Below are 20,002 nucleotides of genomic sequence, written 5' to 3' on the forward strand. Positions count from 1 at the left end.
TTTGTTGCAGAATGCCTTTATTGCACTCACGTTACGAGTACTTGGTTTGCCAGGCAAGTTGCTAATCAGTGCTCAAATGATTTACTGAGGGTGGAGAGCAAGTAGTTGGCACCTATAGCACCCTGTATCGCCTTTTATGAGCTAAATTTGAAGTTAATATGTCCTTTCTTCTTTGACGTGGTTTCTGCTAGCATGCGCATACGCCGACAAAAGTCGGGAGGACCTGACTACAGTCAAGCACTTTTGAATAGTCTTTTTGGGGAGACCGAATGCTTCGCACCAAGTCCTAAATTCACAAATGAGATGACTGTTAACGGCCGTCTCAAGTTCCTTGAATAATTCTTTTTCTGCAAATTCGTACGCTGAAGCATAACTGCGAGTCGGCCTAGTTGGAACAGATTCATAATTTAAAAAACTTTTTGTGCGCAAACAAACAGGGACAAAGAAGAGGAGCAACACAAGGACGAGCGCTTTCTCACAACTGAAACAATTGTTAGAAAGCGCTCGTCCTTGTTTCGCTCCTCTTCTTTGTCCCTGTTTGTTTGCGCACAAAAAGTTTTTAAATAATGAATTCGTATGCTGGTGTGTATCATGCACATTCGAAAAAGGGGATTTCAAATTATAGTTGACCTAAATAAAAGGTGGCCAAGCAGCGCATAGCTGCGAACTCCCTCGGCTCAGTCCTCATTAAGTCGTGTGAGCACCACCTGGTAACAAGGTTGCGAGAGCAAGTAGACCGGGCGAGCAAGGAGGAATTTCTGCAACAGCCAGTTGCGCTGTGTTAGATAGCTTCCTCAAAGAGGTGGTTCAGAGAACTGAAGGAAAGAGGCGTCTGCACTGGGACAGATAAACGGCCACTTGCAGGGTCTCATCGGTATTAGTTATACCTGCACGATACATGCCCACAAGCATATGCCTAAATCTCTGAATTTACAAATATAGAACGCTAAATTGCATATACATGTCTTTTCCACCCCTGTTACACACTATCCATCACCACCTCACAGATTGACTGGGTACTGGTGGCCCGTGGCATTACTTCACAGTACGCTATTGCATTTCTTCTGCTGCGCTGGACATCTGGCCGGGCGGCACTGTCGTGCATCGCCGGTCTTGTCACCGGCTTCTTCGGCTTTGCTACAGATGGCTCGGCACATCTCTTCGACTACTTGAGCACAGGCCTTAACTTGAGTGCTGTGATGAATGCTTCTTCTGGTGATCCAGAGGTTGAGTACGCAAGCCTGGGGCCCATCTTCGCCTTTCGGGTGAGCTTGTTATCACGATCTCACAAAACACTTAATCCTTTCGCACCCGTAATGCGTAAGCATCGCACGCGTAATTCGAAGGCGTGCTATCGTTCCACACCTGTGGTTAGTTGTTTTTTCATCCACTTTCATTGCCACTAAATTATAATTTTCTTTAATTCTTTTAGCAAGTACAAGTAATTTTCCCTATACTTTTCTTGGTGTCTTTGTTGGCTTCGCATGATATGATTAATAAAATCGGGCACCTCGGTTGACCCCCTTTCTTCTTATTCTCCGCTTCCTGCCTTTTGCCATGAGTGCACTAGAAAGAGTGATTTTTTTTTATGCGGAACACGCTTTCTGCAGTACCATTTAGAAAAGGTGTCGAGTGAGCCTGATTTTGAGCGACAAATCAAATATAATGTTGAACACGTTTTCTAATGAACACTGTATGACTTGAGCTAAAGGCAATCTGAATGTTGCATAGTTCTGCGACTCTGCACTCTGGTGAGGCACTGATGGCCAAAACAGTCCTATAGCGAAATCCGCCTCTAAGATCGAGAACATTACCGCGCGGTCAACGAAGAATTGATTGCTATCACTACACGTGTGAATGAGGCGTCGAAGATCGCTATCTACAAGAAAAAAAGTGATAACTTTTGAAAAATGACTGACGTCGAAGCGAAGTTTATTCTACTAATGACTATGTGTCATGGGTTACGACTGCACTAAAAGAACTAGTCGCCATAACGAAACGTCAGTTCCGCTGCGCTTAGCTAAGGTTCTGAGCAAAACCTCTTCGCAATGTATTGCGAATCAACATCGCCTAATTTTCAGCTGTCCGTCATCAGAAGCGCTCATTTTTAAAATTAAGACTTACCTCGCATGATAACAAATAGTAAAAAAATTTCCTCCAGAACTCATCTTCTTAAAAATTGTTTGTGGCCAACAGCGTAATTGTAGTCCTGGAGCTGAATGAATCCGTGCGACCGACGTTACATACAGGAGAAATCTAAATGCATGATTCACTTATTTAACAAAAACCACTTCTTAACTATTTACTTATTGACTTTCCTCCCCATGTTATTATTTATAAATTATAGTCTAGGAGTTCTCATTGCACATCCCCGTGCACCGACTGCTAACGAACACAAACGAAATTAGACAAACGAAAGTACGTTGGAAGCGCACTGGGGCTTCTATCGCAGATCTGCAGGTAAAAACCTGCATCCAAACCAAGAAACAATAAACAAAACTGCGCGTAAGGCAGTAGACATACGTACCGTATGTCTACTGCGTCCGATCTTGATCCACGCAGTAGACATACGTACCGTATGTCTACTGCGTGGATTCGGCGTCCGATCCGACGTGCGGCGCTGCATGCAGCGCCGGAGAGTGGCGGGAGATATTGTGGCGAATGGACGTGCTTTTCAGGGCTCTGTGGCGGTGACAAAATCACAAACTTTTGTGCATGCTTTTAGCTTGCTTCTGTTATTCATTTGCAGATTTTTTTAGACTTGAAATAATAATTGGGTAGTTATTTTTTTCTTTCTCGTTTTCGTGTGCGCGGGTGTGTTTCGTGTGCATTTGGTTTTGCAGCATAGTCAGAGCGTCCAATCGCGCCTCCTGCTTCAAAACGTGCAACAGGGTGGGACGTGAAGTCATCATATCCTTTAAATAGTAACTTCGAAGTTGCAAGACTAATAGCTATTAGTAGTTTTACTGTACGTGCTCTGGTGTCGGAAATATTTCTTGGGTAGGAAAGTGAGAATGTGGCCGCGTGATTGGACACGTGCGAAAACGTGTCATACCGTAAGTCTATGCTTTGGATTAAACATTGATGCTTAAGCATTGATTGCTTAAGCATCATAGTATTATAGTACTATAGTATTTCCATTAGAAGAAGCCGTGCAATACATGGCAGGAAAGCCGGGAAAGCGTGCAGTGTTCGGGGGGTCCATCAAGGCAAATGAAGGGACGGCTGAGAATGGAGAGGGACAATCGGCACACACTGTGCTGTCGATGCTAGGCTGAAGAATATGGAAGCTTTCCAGGAGGCGCTTATCAGACAGGTTGAAGAGCTCGAAAATGAAACTAAACAGGGAACGTGATGCGCTGAATGCAGTGACAAAAAAAGACTTCAAGCAGGCAAGGAAAAACTGAATAGGGCCGCCATTGTGATCGAGAATAGTCGTTACAATGGAACGCAGTCCCCCAATGTGACAGGAGATGGAGTGCTAGCAACGCACATGGAATGCGTGCAATGTGGGGAAGAAGTAGCTGGAAAAAGCGGCACCTGCCTTGAAAGTGCCACACACGAAAAACAGGATCGTGGGGGTCAGTGCCCCTTTTCGAGTCCTAATGACGCGGTATAGGACAACGGGAAGCAAGGAGAGGCAGGAGAGAGCGAAATGGTGATTATCGCCGGTGGCTCAAAGCTGGCTAGGTGCGTACAAGGAATTGTGGAGAGCGTGAGAGGTGATAAATGAGTGGCGGTAGGGACATTTGCAGGGCGGACACTGGGCTCTGTCATGGATCGAGCAAAAGCAAAGCTCGCGGAAAATGCCCTCGTGCGCAACCATGTCACAGTAGCAGTTGGGCTAAAAGACGTCCTAAACAGGAAAGGGAGAGGACTAGCCCAGTGCTTGGCGAAGGGGTGGAAGACTTGCCCGAACTATCTCTTTAGGTGCAGATCATGGTGTGCACAGTGCCGTAGGGGCCTGTACATGACAGTCACGTAGAAAGAGCCTTAGTGGCTACTAATGAGGCGATATGGAAAATGATCCGAGAGAAAGCTTTCGAGGTTGGCGAAGCAAACAGGGTGGTGAGAAGGTGTGGTCGTTTTGAACGAGACGGGATCCAGATGAATTACAGGCTTTCGCGAGAAGTGGACTGGCAACTCGCTGGTCGCACTGTTGCTTTTTTAGGGGGCCCACAGGCGCTCAGGAGACCAAAGTAGGTAGTAATCAAGAAGGACCCCTAAGGGAACCTCAAAATAGCATCGCCGTCAATAACAGATAAACTAGGAAAACAAGAGAACTCGTCATGCAATAGGCTACATAAGCATGCAGGGCAGCGGAAGAAAGGAAGTGGGCAGAGCTTGAGGAGCAGTTAAAAAGAGAACAATATGGTTGTATGCGGTTACAGAAACGTACCTTAGAAAATGGAAAGAGCAGCGAGTGATTGAGAATTATGTTTGGGAAGGATGGAAGAGAGCTAAGTCGGAAAGAAAGGGAGCGGGAGTTGGAATGCTCATCCATCAGGGAGTCAAATGGAAAAGAGTAAATTCAAAATCTGAAGAGCATCTTTGGTTATCAGGTACAATGTGTGGGAAAAAAACTTGGCTGGTTGTTACGTATTTGTGGACCGGAAATAGTTGCACAGAAAAAAATAAAATGTTAGTGGAATGCCCAAGTGCTGATATGAAGGGTTTCGGGAATGCTGCCGAAATTATCCTATTATGTGACATGAATGCCGAAATAGAGGATTTAGATGTCTATAGCGACAAAACGGGTGTCGATGCTAGACCTTTGTGAACACCAAAACCTTGTTACCGTGAATACAGGGCCTACGTGTTAAGGGTCGATCACATGGGAAGAGGAAAACCGGAAATCGACCATTGAATACTGTGTGATGACAGAAGGAATTCATGATAAGTTAAGAGACATGGTCATTGACGAGAAAGGGCATAGCAGTATAGGGAGTGACCATAAACCAATTTCTGAAAGTTGGATATGTAGTTGGAAAAGAGAGCAAACAGTGCAAAATGAACAGTCCACATTTGAGCACTGTAATATAACAAATATAGTCACTATAGTCGAGGAAGAACTTGGCAAATGGTCAAGGGAAGAGTGGGAATATAGTGAGCTTCTAAGTTTAATAACGACAGAAATACGGAAAGAGAAACATGTTTGTTGGAAAAGAAAAAAAGAAACCGAAAAGCTGGTGGAACAGGGAGATACGAGAAGTGATCGCCGAACGACAGAATGCAGTCCGAGAGTACAAGCAGGCAATGAAGGCTATGTTGCCGCAGGATGATGTAGCCAGTAAATTGTTAATATACCAGAAGAAAAAAATCAATAATTTAAATACTGGTGCAAGCAAACGCAAAAGGTGAACGTGAACATTGGTTGTCAGGAATACGTGAAGAAGGCCGAACCTAAAATATTTTTGAAGCACATAAAATTATTAGGCAGGAAGTCAACAACACTACAGCAACATATCCAAGACGAAGATGGAAACAAACTGGAAGGGAAAGCGGCAATAAATTACATCCAAAAAATAACAGCTGAATCTCTCCAATGGAATGACGAGGTTCACGTAGGAAGAAACAAACACCATGAAGGAGAACCAGATGGAAAAGGAGCTGGTGCTGACAAATCTCAACTGGAAAAAAGCAGAAGAGAAAATTTGTAAGCACAGAACCGCAAGACTAGACGAGGTTCCAGTTTGGCTGATTAATGAACTAGGACCAAAAAGTATGGAAGCTCTGGTGAAAGCAGTGGAAAAAAATTTTAAAGATAGACGAATACCACACCGTTGGCGAAAAAGCAGAATGGATTTAATTTATAGAGGTATGGGGGAGAAAGATAGAATTAACTCGTGTAGACCGTTGACCATAACGTCAGTAATATGCAGGCTAGCAATGCAGGCAATCAAATTAAAGCTGCAAGCAAGAGAATAATGGCATATTGAGAAAACTTCAGAATGGCTTCAGAATAGGTTGGCGTTTGGATGACAACATTTTCGTTCTCACTCAGTGTATTGAAATATCAAGGGTAGAAAGCAGACCATTATATGTGGCCTTTTAAACATTACAGGAGCGTAAAACAACGTAGACCGCAACATTTTGTGGGATAATCTGGAAAGGGAAGGCTTAGATGACGACCGTCCAAAGCTTTTGAGAGAGACTGAGCTAGAAAATACCATTTACGTTCAATGGGAAGGGATAAGGATCGAGGAGAAAGTTGATATAAACAAGGGACTGAGGCAGGGGTGCCCTTTATCCCCAGAACTGTTTATGATGTACATGGGGAGGATGGAGAGGGCGCTGGAAGGAAGTTATATCGGGTTTAGGCCCGTATTCACAAACGGAACTTACCCTTAACTTATGACTTAAGTAGCCCGTCGGTGCTTTACGCATTTCATAGAGAAATCTTGTACTTAAAGTAAACGTTAATCGGCACTTGAGTGCCAGAAAATAAAGTACGGTCATTGGCAACCTTAAGTGCGACTTTCGCCACTCTCGCCTAGCAAGCAAGATGGCCGCCTGCTACGGTAGCCTCGACGGCTTTGCCGATTTCGCCGGACGTGTGCGCAATATTCCGGAGAATGAGGCATACCGATACGTGTCGCCATTACGGCCACGGCTTAAGGATCGACAGAATCCCATGGAAGTATACAACGACGCGGAATTCACGTGGTGGTACCACTTTTCCAAGCAAGTGTTCGAAATGCTGCCACTCGTCCCCACAGACAACGAACACGGTCATCCCGGGCCGCCGGTGCTCCAGATTCTCATCGCACTGCGGTTCTACGGCACTGGAACATTTCAGGTTGACACCGGGAAGCTCGTTAATGTTTCGCATGCAACTGTGTCTCGAATCATTGCACGAATGTCAAGAATGATTGCCGAGACTTCGTTCCCGCAGCTCGTGAAGCTGCCAAATGCTAATGATTTAGCATCCGTAATGGGGGAGTTCTTCACCATCGCACTGTTTCCTGATGTGCGCGCGTGCATTGACTGCACTCATGTACCCATAGGAAGTCCCGGAGGAGAAGACGCGGAGGTTTTTCGCTGTCGAAGGGCTGCGATGGCGCTAAATGGACTCAAGGAGCACGGCGCGTTCTTCTCCGGAAAAGCTTGTTTTCCTTTCTTCCATCGTCCGCGCCGGTTGAAAACAAACACCGCACACGCTCTCTGTGGAAGAACACCGCAAGGTTTCAGCAGCGAAAAAAAAAAGCGACGACGGCGATGCACAGAACCGCAGTGGCTGCGAGAACCGACGTGAACTTGCGGCCAGACGACTTTGAGCAAAGCCCTAAAACCAAACCGTTCTTTGTATTTTACTCAGAAGAATGCGCGCGCGAGCAAGCACTGCAACAGTGACATCCTCATTACTCTGCTGCAAAGATTGTTTTTTTTTTGCAATTGAACCTATCGTACACGTAAATTATTTACGTATCCTCGACACCAGACGACATACTTGACTCGAAAAGTGCTACTTTCGAAAGTGATATGAAGTGTCGTTTTTGAAGTACTTGCCTAAAACTTTCCTAACACTTGTACTTTCCCACACTTATAGACACCCTACTTGAGTTCTGTTTCTGAATACGGGCCTTAATGTCTGATAAAAACAGCCGGGTATAGTTGTAGAGCTTCCCGGTTTATTTCATGCGGACAACATTGTGTTGTTCGCTAACAAGCAAAGTGATCGGCAACATCTGGCTAATATCTGTGGACACGAAGGCGAGAATTTAGGTTTGAAGTTTAGTGTTAGAAAATCAGGTGTTATGGTATTCAATGAAAACAGTGAACAGACAGTGGCAATGCAGGGCCTGGAAATACATCTGGTAAACGAATATAAATACCTTAGCATACGGATAAACGAAGGCAATTGATATATAGAAACAGAAAAAAATACAATAACAGTAAAAGGGAAATGATGTATAGCCATTATTAGGCGTAGAGCGCTATGGGGACACAATAAACGTACAATAGGTTCGAGGTGCTTCGGCGCATGTGGAAAGGTGTAATGCTTCCAGGACTTACATTTGGAAATGCGGTTTACTTGAAATCAGGGGCAGAATCACGACTCTATGGGAAGAAAAGACAGTGGGACACCTCGCACTGGCGCCCACGGGAAGTATACAAATGAAGCTGTGCAGGGTGATATGGGCTGGTCTTGTTTTGAAGTGAGGGAAGCTCACAGTAAAACTGATTATGAAGAAAGACTGAGGAACATTGAAGAAAGTAAATGGGTTAGGAAAGTGTTGAAGCATCTCTACAGGAAAACAGTGGAGGATTCACAGTGGAGGAAAATAGCTCACCCGCAAGTATGCGGCCTGTAGGGTGAGCAACACAGCAACAAAGAACGTCTAGCGGAAAGTCAAAGAGGCTTAAATAATCTCATTGGTGATGGTAGTGGAAAAGAAACCTGCCCTGAGTAACTTCTTAAGAAGAAAAAAACTAACTCAGGAAAGAAACACCTTACGGTACCTCAAAGGGAAACTCATTACTTTTCGAATCGAGATCGGGATGCCTTAGAACACGCGCCTATAAAGCGAGATATAAGAAAGAAGATGCATATGCTTGCTGCGATAAAGCTAGGAAAACGATGGAGCATATTTTATTAGAATGTGAATACGTCTGCCCAGCGGTCGATTTAGGCACCACTGGCCTCCTTGAAGCGCTTTGGTTCAGCGAGAGCGGTGGAAAAGTAAACATAGTAAGAGGCGATAGGAAGATTGGTGGAAGAAAAATAGGGAAACGACAAAGAAAGGAGACGCACAAAAGCAAGGTTCGGAATGGGGGGTCAGAAATTTTGGTTGTGGGCGTTCATGATGCTTTTTCTTCTTTTTTTCTTTTTAATGAAGGTAGAACATCAGGCAGTTTAATAAAGAGCTTGGTAGGGCAACCGAGCACCCCGATCCAAAGGAGACGTTCATAACATCAATCAATCCATCCATCCATTCATTCATCGATTCATTCAGCATACGACGATGTGCACTATTCTGCCTAACCTTGTCACATAATTAGGTAGTAATCTACTTGTACTAACGGAAACGTGGTGGAGCTCCGACATCAGTTACTCCGATATACTCTCCGATCTGCCCAATTTTCGTCTATTCTGCACTGATCGCAAAGATACTAACGGGGAAGGAGAGCTCATTGCCGTCAAGGACCATTTATCATGCTCTCTATTTAATGTCCTACCGGACACGAAAATGCTGTTGGTCATGTACCATCGTGCTTTACCACTAATACTACTAATGTGTTTAGGTTATAAGCCCCTTCGCAGTAGTCCACACTTGCCCCACAAGCTTCACAACTCCCTAAATTTACTATACTCAAAGCACCTAAGATCACATATTTTCATGTAGTAGTGACGGTGAAGAAAGTAGCAAAACTGGGAATGGTGAAAGCAGCGTTCTATTGGGCGAACTTGTCCCTTCAAAAACAGGCTACACTAAAAAAACAGCGACAGTGGAGAGCACAATCGGCCATCGTCGAAAATTTAACCTGCCGGTCAAGCGCGTTCGCTTTTATACATCAGTCATCAAAATTTCCACAGTAATCACTGGTGTCCGCGTGTCTTCCAGAAAGCACTACACAATTCGCATCGCTCATGCAATGATATTACACGAGCTTCGGTGGCAACCAACAATGGATAGAACCAACAGATAGTTCGAACAATGCGGGCGCGTCTTGCGCTCAGAGATAACTTTCAGTTTTTAGTGGCTGAAATGCAGCCCCCGAGAAAAGAATAACAATAACACGTGTCAATACCGCTCTCTTAAAAAATATCGTGCCGAAGCTTCAAGCACATACGAAAGCGAAAACAAAACCATGTATAATAAAGAAAGAACAACAAAGAAACGAATTCTCTAAGTTCGTCTGTGGGCGTAAAAATGCTAAAGCTCCCCGCATTGATCACTTCAGATCTTGAACGGCGCCGCTGTGATTGCGAAATGCCGTCTGCCACTACCTCTTAGCCCAGTGTGCCAATACATCCGATGACCTTGGAAAATCCGAAATAGCTCCGCAAAAGTGTCTAGTTATGTCCTCGTCAGCGTATCGGAGTCCAGGCCCAAACACGATCGCCGGGCTGGTACTCGACATAGCGTCATCGAAGGTTGTAGTGCCGGCTGTCGGTCCTCTCCTGGTTTTTGATCTGCAGGCATGCGAGCAGTCGGGCGTATTCGGCGCGCCGGGTATAGGCGCCGATGTCTACATTCTCTTCGTTGATGGCACGCGGCAGCATAGCGTCCAGAGCCGTCGTCGGGCTCCTGTCGTAAACTAGCTTGAACAGCGGGATCTCCGTTGTTAGGTAAATCCCGCTTACGTAAGGGAACACAACATCCTACGTCTTGTGTTTAACGCCAACATAAATTGCTAGCGTGTCGGTGAGCGTCTTGTTCAGACGATTTGTTAGAACATTCGTGGGCGAGTGGTAGGCAGTGATCTTTCAGTGACTTGTATAGCTGTATTGCAGAATGAATGGGTGAGTTCTGCTGTAGAAGCCGCTCCTCTGTCGGTGATGGGCATTTATGGGGCACCATGTCACAGCAGGGTATTATAGGGGAAGAATTTCGCCACTTCCGCTGCAGTCTCTTTCGACAGAGCTTTCTTTTCAGCTAGGCGAGGAAAATGGTTCATCGCCACAATGATCAAATTATTTCCGAATGTTGACATCGGAAATGGTCGCGACAAATTAATTTATACTTGCGAGGATGGTCGTCAAGGAGGTTCAATCGGCTGTAGTAGTCCTGTTGGCCTTGTGCGCGGCGTCTTGGGTCGTTGACCGTCATGGGATGTGTTTACGTAACGGGTGACATCGGCGGTCAAGCGCGGCATTCAGTACTTCTACTCTCGCTAGCGTAACGGAAAACCCCCAGGGGCCCGGCGGTCTGATCGTCGTGCAGGGCGTGCAGTACTTCCGGCCGAAGTGCTGCGGGCACAACGAAAATGTAGTTTGTGCGAACTGGGAAGAAGTTATTTCTTGCGAGGACATCGTTGTGCAAACAAATGATGACCGCCCACGCAGAGATACTCAAGGGACAACGTCGGTCTCGCCTCCTATGTACTCCACAATGCCTCGTGATCTCCGGTCTCCTCGCTGCTGCTCGGCGAAGTCGTATGCTGTTATTGTTCCTAGGAAGGTGTTGTAATTCAGTTCGTCTTGCGCTGGCAGCTCAATAGGGGCGCACGAAATGAAGTCGGCGTCAAAATGCTTCCTCCCGGACTTATACATGTTGATGTTGCATTCCCGAAGTCTCAGACTTCACCGTGCTGAGCGACCTGAAGGATCCTTTAGGTTTGCCACCCAACACAAGGCATTGGGGTCGCTTACCACTTTTATGTTCCTGCCGTATATGTGAGATCTAGATTTCGCCATAGCGCAAATGATCGCTAGGCACTCTTCGTCTTTCGTAGAATAATTCGCTTCCGCTTTTGACAGTGACCGCCTTGCGTAAGCTATTACGCTTTGAACTCTGTCCTTCCTTTGAACTACCACGGAACCCAGGCCTGTGCTACTTGCGTCGGTGAGGATTTCCGTCTGGGCGTCTTCGTCGAAGTGGGAAACCAAGTTCGACTCCAGCCGTCGTTTCAGCTCCACAAATGCACCATCTTGCCGTGTAAGACATCACCGGTGCTGTGAAAATCTGTATCACTATATGTTATAATTAGTGCCGCTGTACCATGCCGGAGGACGATGTTGTGGATGAAAAAGTGCGCGAAGTCACTGTCAGTGGCTTGCTGAAGGCTTCTAGTTCGCAGTATTGCGTTACATGATCAGTCACAACCACGATCTTAGTGAAAACACTTAGTGAAAGGCCTGAGCGAGCTCATGCCAATCACTTCAAATGGCTGTGTAGTTGATGTAACAAGCTTCAAGAAACCGGCTGAGTGCTAATATGGAGCCTTTCGATGTTGGCAGACACGGCACGTTTTCACGTAATGCTTGACTTGCTGGAGAAGCTTAGACCACTAGAAACGTTGGCAAATTCTGGCCAAGGTATGCGCGAATTCCAAATGGCTTAAAGAAGGCTCATCATGGCAGGTGGACAGAATATTGGCATGCAGAGTGGACGGAAGGACAAGGACTTGTCCAGTCACAGGATGCGTAGTTTTTTGCACAACCAAATGCTGCGGAGGCATAATGAGATAGTGAACGCGTGAATGTCCGTTAGGGATGTGAGCTGCAGCCCTTAAGAGTCGATAAGTTGCCAGAGTTGTAAATTGTGTCCTTGTTCTTGAGCCAAGTCAGACATTTTGAGAGACCAGAGGAAACGACTGTTGTCATTGTATCACATAACACCGTTGTAAGTGGAGCCCGCGAAACACGGTAAGCATCAGTCTACCCCTGACAGATTTGTAAACGATTGTTTCGTCAAATTTTTTACGACGAAGTTCCCATTGGACGAGACGTTCTGAAGGGTCCTTGAGGTTTGCTAGCTAACAAACGGCATGATGGCCGGTAACAACTCTGAACGGACGGCGGCATAAAGATTGCGGGAACCTCGCTATTGCCAAGATGACAGCTAAGCATTTCTTTCCAGTGATGAGTAGTTCGTTTCCCTAGAATGTTTGGTACGGCTAGCGTACGCTTTAGCCCGTGAAACAGCATCTTGCCACTGCACGAAGACTGCACGAAGGCCGATGTTGCTAGCGTCAATGTGCATTTTAGTGTCCGAATCTTTATCAGTGTCCAAGTAAAGGCTGTGTCTGGAGAAGCCGCCGGAGCTCGGAGAAAGCGTGCCGGTGCCCCGGTCTCGAAAAAAAAAAAACGCGATAGCTTCCTTTAATAAACGAGTCGGAGGTTCAACGATTTTGAAAAAAATGGTCCACAAAGCGTCTGTAGTATGAGCAGAGGCCCAAGTATCGACGCAAGTCACGTTTGTTGACTGATGGTGGAAATGCAACCACAACCATAGCCTTATCCGGGTGTGCCCAAACACGTTCACTACTAACAAGGACGCCGAGGAATATCACTTCCTCATAACCTGAATGGCATCTCTAAGGTTTTAATGGTAGGCCTGCACAGTTAATTACAGAGCATACGGACAGAAGTAGCTGGAAGTGTTGCTCAAATTCAAGCGAGCAAAACAACCACTTCATCCAAATAGACGAGACATGATTCCCACTAAATAGCGCGGTGTCCATCATTCTTTGAAAGGTCGTTGAAGCTGAACATAATCTGAATGGTAGCACGTTAAATTTGTACAAGCCGTCAGGAGTTACCGTGACGTCGTTCATCAACTTCTATCTGCGAGTAGCCGCTGCGTAAATCCATTGAGGAGAAGTGTAGGCGAAGAAATACCAGACAGACACTGGTGCCTCGGTTCCACAAATTATACTTTTAGCGGAGCCCGCTCAACCAGGCTGCAGCCTGATTCCACCGATTGCAGTGCTCGCGCTCCGACAGTGCGCCCGACATGTCCTCATCGTCTTTTTTGACCGGACCATTGCGGCAAGTAGTAGAGCACTACAGAAGTATCGGACATGTCGAAGACGGTCTAGAGAGTCATCTATGCGGTGAAGAGGCTAGACGTCCTTTTTCGTCACCTTGTTTCGATGGAAGTAATATACATAAACCGAAGAGTGCCGTCCTTCTCAGTATAGCGCGGCATGCCCATGGGCTGGTTGAGGGTTGAATTACGTCGTCGTCGAGCATTTGCTTCACTTGACGAGGAATTGTCTCTTGTTCGTTATGCGGCACCCGGTAGGCGTCCTAAGGCACGGGGTGCTTGGTCGAGGCCGTTATCATACGGTGCTTCGGGAGGGGGTCTCTGTTACTTTTGACGTGGATACAAAACAGTCACTGAATATGCATAAGATACTCCGTATTCGCTGTTTCGATGTTGTTGAGAGCTCAGCGTTTACGCCAATTGCACTTACAACCGTGGTGTCGGTCTCGACGGCTGCAGAAAGCTCAGTAAGCGTAGAGCATATTGCATTCCTAATATTCCCCAAAATGAGCAATGGCCTTTCACTTTGCCAGGTATGAGCGAATTTCAATTGCTGGCCCGGTGACATAGGATGTCGACGAGACGAAAAGCGGTACTGGCGCTACGGGAGGGTAGGAGGCTTCTGGCTGGCCAATTACTCGGAAATAGCTCGGGGACGCTCACCATCCAGTGAGCGACTCCGAGCCAGATTGCCGGTCTACATGCGTCTGGGCGAAAACCACGAAGGCCCATCTGGAGGTATGGGCACTCTCCGTATGGGTTACAGGCTTCACCACCACGGCAGCAAAATGACCAATTGTCTGGAGTGCGCCACAAACTGAATTTCTGCAAATTGTGACTTGGGCTTGTGGAAGGTAGAGTGCTTGTGAAGCACAGCGTTGTCTGTTGCGTGGATGAACAGGACGGGTAGCCGACTTCCCGAATAGGAGCACTTGACGCTTTGGCGCATGGAGAGATCACTGTGGTTGGCTGCGCGACCAGCGGTTATACCAGCAGCCTGACCACTTCACAGACCATATCACTTCAAACAGAAACGTGGGATTGCCGAGATACTGCATGAACTTGCTGCAGCCTCTCACCTACAGTACGGCGCACCAGCTCCCTTAGGGTCATTAAATCAGGGGTTGCTCTCGACCATGAGATCTAAGGTTGCTTGGCCGCTTGTACTGGGACGACCGCTGCCGTAGTATACGCTCCATCGTTGTTACGTCGTGGAGGAATTCGGCTCCGGTACCTGGTAGATTGCGCACTAGACTTGTGAACGACTTCTCTTTCACGCCCTTCATATTGTGGGGATTTGGGGAATTCGACGCTCCATTGCCCGGGCGCATTTCACCCATGTCTGTAATCCAAGCCACGTCGCCCTTGCTCCGAACCGGTTTTTAGCGGTGGCGATCCACTCGCGATGGTTCGTGGTGAGGGCGGAGCTAGTGACGTCACGGGGTGGCCCCTGGTGGCTACTGCCGTGACGGTATCGGCTCTCTTTCTCCTTGGGACAGCGCCCGGTATGTACATGCTTCCTCTCGTCCGCCGACACCTTTGTGACTGGGACTGAGCTCACGCACGGCGCCTTTGCCCGTGCGGGGAGCGCGTACCTCGTGTTGTTTCCTATCCCGACGCTAAGCCGAAGAACGGGTGCCTAGTGCTCGCGCGAGGTCGTACCACGCCAACCGCACTCATCGGAGGCCCAAGCCGAAGGAGATTGCCCGAGCTCTCGCGAGTTGGCCCATTGGTTATCGCGAGAGCAAGTAGCATAGCCGCCGGGACTTTTGCTAGCGGCGCGTCCCAGCTTGAGCCAGTGCTCTCGCAGCGACGTGCTACAGCGCCCCTAGCTGTATTTTTCGCCCTTGGTGCGGGACCCCTTTGGTTCCCCGCCGTCCCGGGACCGGGCGTTTGTGCAGTGTTGGGTTCCGTTGGAGACAATAAACGGTTTTCTTCATTTTAGGGCAATACTGTGTTTTTGCGTGCGTCGCTCGGTAGCCCCTTGCGGCCTGAGCTCGCGCGCAGCGGCGCTAGAGGCTGGCGGCTCACGCGGCCCTATGGCTCGCTAATCTCGAACCCGCGGTGGTCGGTACCCCTGTGAGACCCTAAGACCCCACATTATGCCACCGTACTTTCGTGTTATTCCAGGATCAGCTATACGGAACAGCCCCGACATGATCTCAACGAACATGGCGACACTCACTTTAGGTCTCTGATCCCTTGAATTGAGAGCACGCTCTGCTTGCTCTACTTGCTCCTTCCGGTCTGAACTTCCATAGGTATTGCGCAGCTGGCCACACAAAATTCTTGCCAAGTGGCCAATCTGACCTCATGCTTTTTAAACCAGATTCTCGCCAAGTCATTGAGGGCGAAGTAGACAAACCGGAGTGTTAGGCCGCTCATCGCTCGAGCATGCAGAAAAGACGGTGTAGGGCTGCATGATTGTTTTGTATATACTTTTGCAGTGCCGCTGGTTGCCCATGTGTTTTGTGAATAGGGAGGCGTCCACCGCACAGCGCGTCGGGCAGCGACCGTTTCTGCGGGGTCGGACGGCCCGCATGGTGTCGGGTGACGAGCCGCGGCGCACGCCGGCAGGGGGGGGGGGGGGTGCGGATGAGGAAAACGCATTCAGAGAACGTGCTCTTACGCGCGCTGTGTTGACATTCCGCCGATGGTCATAATAGGTCCACGCAGACAAACCTCGAGGGGGGTGGCGGTATACGCGACGTCGTGGCGCCGGCTAGTGAGTCCCCTTGCTGGTTAGAGACGCAGCCGAGGTTTAGGGGCACCTAGCAATGTTGACCACGTGTTGCGCGTATGGAGTAGGGGTCCACGCCCCTACGCATCCGGGCGGCAGCCACGTGCAGCTTGATTTGAGCACTGAGGAGAGCCCGCTTGGTTTCGAGTTACAATTTGCAGTGCGCGCTGTAGAGAGAGGCGCGGTGCGCACGCGGAGGCCGCGTTCGGAGAACGTCGTTTAAGAACACCGAGTCCGGATGCCGCCAGCGGTCATTATTTTTCTACTAGGAAAGACCATGAGGGGGACTGCAGTACGCGGTGTTGGGACATCAGCGCCCGGCTGGCTAGAAACGCCGCTGAGGTGCGAGATGGCCTCAATAAATTGTACGTGTCTGGCGTGTCTGCCGAGGCCGTCACTGACCACGTGGAAATAAGAGAGGGAAATGAAGTTGTGGGAAGAAGGAAAACAGTGTTGTTTTCCAAAGCATTTACTTTTGAGAGTAAGGCTATCACCTTGGGTTGTGGCTTAAGCAGACTTTCAACTCTCATTGGCAACTGCTTCCGTGGGATGGGCTAACGACCCTACCGCCCCTTTTCTTTGTTTCTTCCAACTATAACAATCTAGACGAGGTACTTGGTCCTCAGTCTAGGCTGTAATCACTAAAGCTGATAGAACTGTAAGACTCCGTAAGATGCAATGCTAGTCTGAGCCGTAACCACTTAGTGGTAGAACAATGAGACTCGGTTGGTCGTATGTAGTGACAGTTGTCCTAGGCTCTAACTTAAGAAAAAGTAGAACAGTAAGGCACTGTTCACATGTGCGTTTTGCATCAGTGTTCTTTTGCTAACTCTGTATTTGACTGTGTAAATATTTTCGCTACAATATATCTTCAAGTTTTGTTACCTCCAGCCTGCCTCCTGCTTCATCAACGCCGATAATCACCTTGAAGAGACTTTGGTCGATTTCAAGGAGAAAAGAACAAATCTTAATTCGGAGCTTCCGGTGGTCCTCCATTCCATTGACGCTGCCAACTCGCTTGTAGTTCCCCAGGCAGTCTTGCGGATCTTCGAAAGCGTCACCGTGAAAAACACTTTGGGGCTTGCGGCGTGTTCAAAATCCATGGAACAGGCGGAGAGGTTCTCTCTCCATTCTGGCTAGCCGCTGAATTGGTCGGCATCATGGTTCTACAATTTAGTGAGAGAGGGTCCAGCTCTAGTGGCAGCGCTAGCTGTCACCCGCGGCGCCTAAGGGCAGTGCCCAAGGTGTCGCGATTGAAGTTGGGAGCTTCCTGCTGGCTGCAGTGCATCGAACAGTTTACCCGGCACCTCCACCAGTCACGCTACTATATATGGCAAGGACCATTGAGTTTTTTCTAATGGAAGCACACGGTTTCCGTCCTACACCTTCGCAGAGAGTGCGTCTTCATCGTCATCGACGCCCAATTAACGTCATCGTGTTCAGCTTCCGCAGAAGCTACAAACCCACAACATAGCCAACGGTTATGCACGAGGCAATATGTGTATGACATATTTTCAACCGAGGTTATTTGTTCGTTTCCACTACCGATGAACATGTGTTTCTTCCCTCTTTCCGTAAGTCTGCATCGAGCCTGAGATTGCCTGAATGCCTGACATTTTAATGCAATTAGCATGCTTAGGGTACTTTACGCACTACCTATGGCAAATCGCACTATCTATGGCAAATCTGTTCTGTGAAAACCCGTAAGGTTGCTGAAAATTAATGAAAGTGAATATTTGACATCCACCTACTTTGTAGCATGAAGGTACAAAGGAAACCCATGTGGGTTTCTCAGAAACAAAGCTTCGCAGTTGAAAAAACTTCTCCCTGGGCGAGGAGGAAATTCTGAAGAAATGAATTCCGGCAACAATCTGAGACAAGAACGAATTACCTTTGAATTTACAGAAGCAAATGTTGCACGTGAAGGAGCTACCAGGGCGTCCTTCCGCATGTAGCTGCTTATCACACGGTAAGAGCGACAGTTAACTCATGTCGAGTCATAATGTAGTGGCTTATGATGGCTTGCAGAGAACTATGGCCGGAGGTTAAGTTGGACTTTCAAAATCTGAGTTTGTCTGGGATTGCCATCCAGCGACGTATACATGATATTATTGCAGAAGACTTCACAAAACACATGAATATCTTAAAGTGTGGCCGAAAATCCCGGTGAAAACTTCCTAATAGTGGGCGTTGCGCTTGATTACCAATCACGAGTGCAAGTTGAAGCATGCAGAAACATATGGATACGAGGGGCAGGTGGCTGACGCAACCGGAACCGTGTTCTACAGGCCTGAACCATTTATCATGAGGTGTTCGCTCACTGTTTTGCTATACTCTTGTATAAACGGGAATGGCACATAACAACACGGCCATGTTTAACGCACCTGATCAAGTTATGCCGTTGCAAGCAAAAATATTCAGGTCATGCGTTCAACGTACCCAGCCGGCTGTGGTTCCGGCTTTGTGTGTGGTGCGCAGGCGTTATGTACGGGTGCTTGGCTTGAGTTTTCTGCCTTGTTTTTTCAAGTGTGCGGAACGCGTGTGGAACGTGTGGTGCTTCGCTTTGTAACGGTAATGTTCGTTTTTACCCCGGCGGAAAGCATATTTGCATTCCCGTGGGTCAGGAGAGTGCGGCATGTAAGTACGCTACGCAGAACAATGTTTTCCGTACATTTCGATTAATGTTACATGAGAAGCTCTAAATGTTTTTAGTTTGCGTTATTTACACAAGTTTACACTTATCTGCTAATGAATAAAATGTGAGACAGGGACTTGCAACAGCATGAAGTGGTACAATAAATACGGTCTTTGTTGAAGAGATGGCCTTACGTTCTGTTAGTGGATGAGGTAAAAATATCGCCGCGCAGAACTGTGCACAGGATGGAGCCCAAAGCAAAATATTGCAGAGCAGCGTGCTATACGAGCTGTTGTTGATCACCATATTTGTCAATGGAGACTTTCTCATAGGCGGCTTGACGACGTCTTGTAGAATGCATAAAACTCTACAGCAAGTGGGCAGCGTCCACGGGCTCATCACAGTTATGGCAGGGGAAGCGGTTAGCTAATGGCAAGAAGTAGTTATTATTCCCTATTTGTTGGGTTCAGTGGAACCATGGTTTCGCTCATGATGTTATGTTGCGTCAGGTGTTATGGTGTTAACGAAGCATGTGTGAAATCACCTGTCGTTATTGGTCATCCCACGATGGATGATATATTGCGCGGACGATTTATGCCACGTGTATATAGATGATGGTCGTTTTTGTGGACTAGGAGGCGTAGTCTGGGGTGAGTAATAGGTTGGGGTGCTGCATGGTTTGTAGCTTGTTTGAGAATAAGCGGGATGCATTATAGATGCAGCAGTTTATCCAGGGGCCCACTAGATAGTTATCTTGCAATGTGTTGGTGGTTCAGCTTATGGATTTGCTGGGATATTCGCACGTTGCATAAAGTCACTTTAATTCTACTGCTGCTTGTGCTGACAATGCTCTGAGCATGCTCCCAATATCCGCCGAAAAGTCTGTTGCGGCAGCCAAGGAGGCCAAGAAGAACACAGCACCTGGAGCCGATGAGCTTACAAATGGTATAGTGAGAAACCTTAACGATAAAGTGATACGAACTATCACAAGTCAATTTAAGGAAAATTGTTTGTTTGGGGGAGAGATACCGGAAGAGTGGAAAACTGGAAAAAATATTACAATGCTTAAACTTTGAAAGAAACTATTCCGGCAGGCGTTCATACCCATTTAACTGACGTCTTGCGCGCGAATAGCTCCTCGAACGGGTCATATACACTAAGCTTTAAAATTTAATTGAAGACAGGGGCTTG

The 20,002-nt window shown here is 47.4% G+C and overlaps 1 protein-coding gene across 11 annotated transcripts in view; it reads left to right on the forward strand.

Annotated features, from left to right (window-relative positions):
* The window catches only part of LOC135910455 (uncharacterized transporter YutK-like), a 365,908-nt gene that overhangs the window by 61,595 nt on the left and 284,311 nt on the right, over positions 1-20,002 (forward strand). For 9 of the 11 annotated variants that reach the window (XR_010567076.1, XR_010567077.1, XR_011507822.1 and 6 more), the window contains one exon: positions 1,008-1,265. The exons of the other annotated variants lie outside the window; for them this stretch is intronic. Coding sequence is in view for 3 of the 9 variants with exons in the window: in XM_065442490.1 (XP_065298562.1) it covers positions 1,008-1,265 (258 nt within the window). In the remaining 6 variants the exon portion in view is untranslated. The remainder of the gene's footprint in view (positions 1-1,007; positions 1,266-20,002) is intronic. 11 annotated transcript variants of the gene reach the window in all.

This window comes from Dermacentor albipictus, chromosome 8 (assembly GCF_038994185.2).
Source record: "Dermacentor albipictus isolate Rhodes 1998 colony chromosome 8, USDA_Dalb.pri_finalv2, whole genome shotgun sequence".
In the NCBI taxonomy this organism is placed as follows: Eukaryota; Metazoa; Arthropoda; class Arachnida; order Ixodida; family Ixodidae; genus Dermacentor; species Dermacentor albipictus.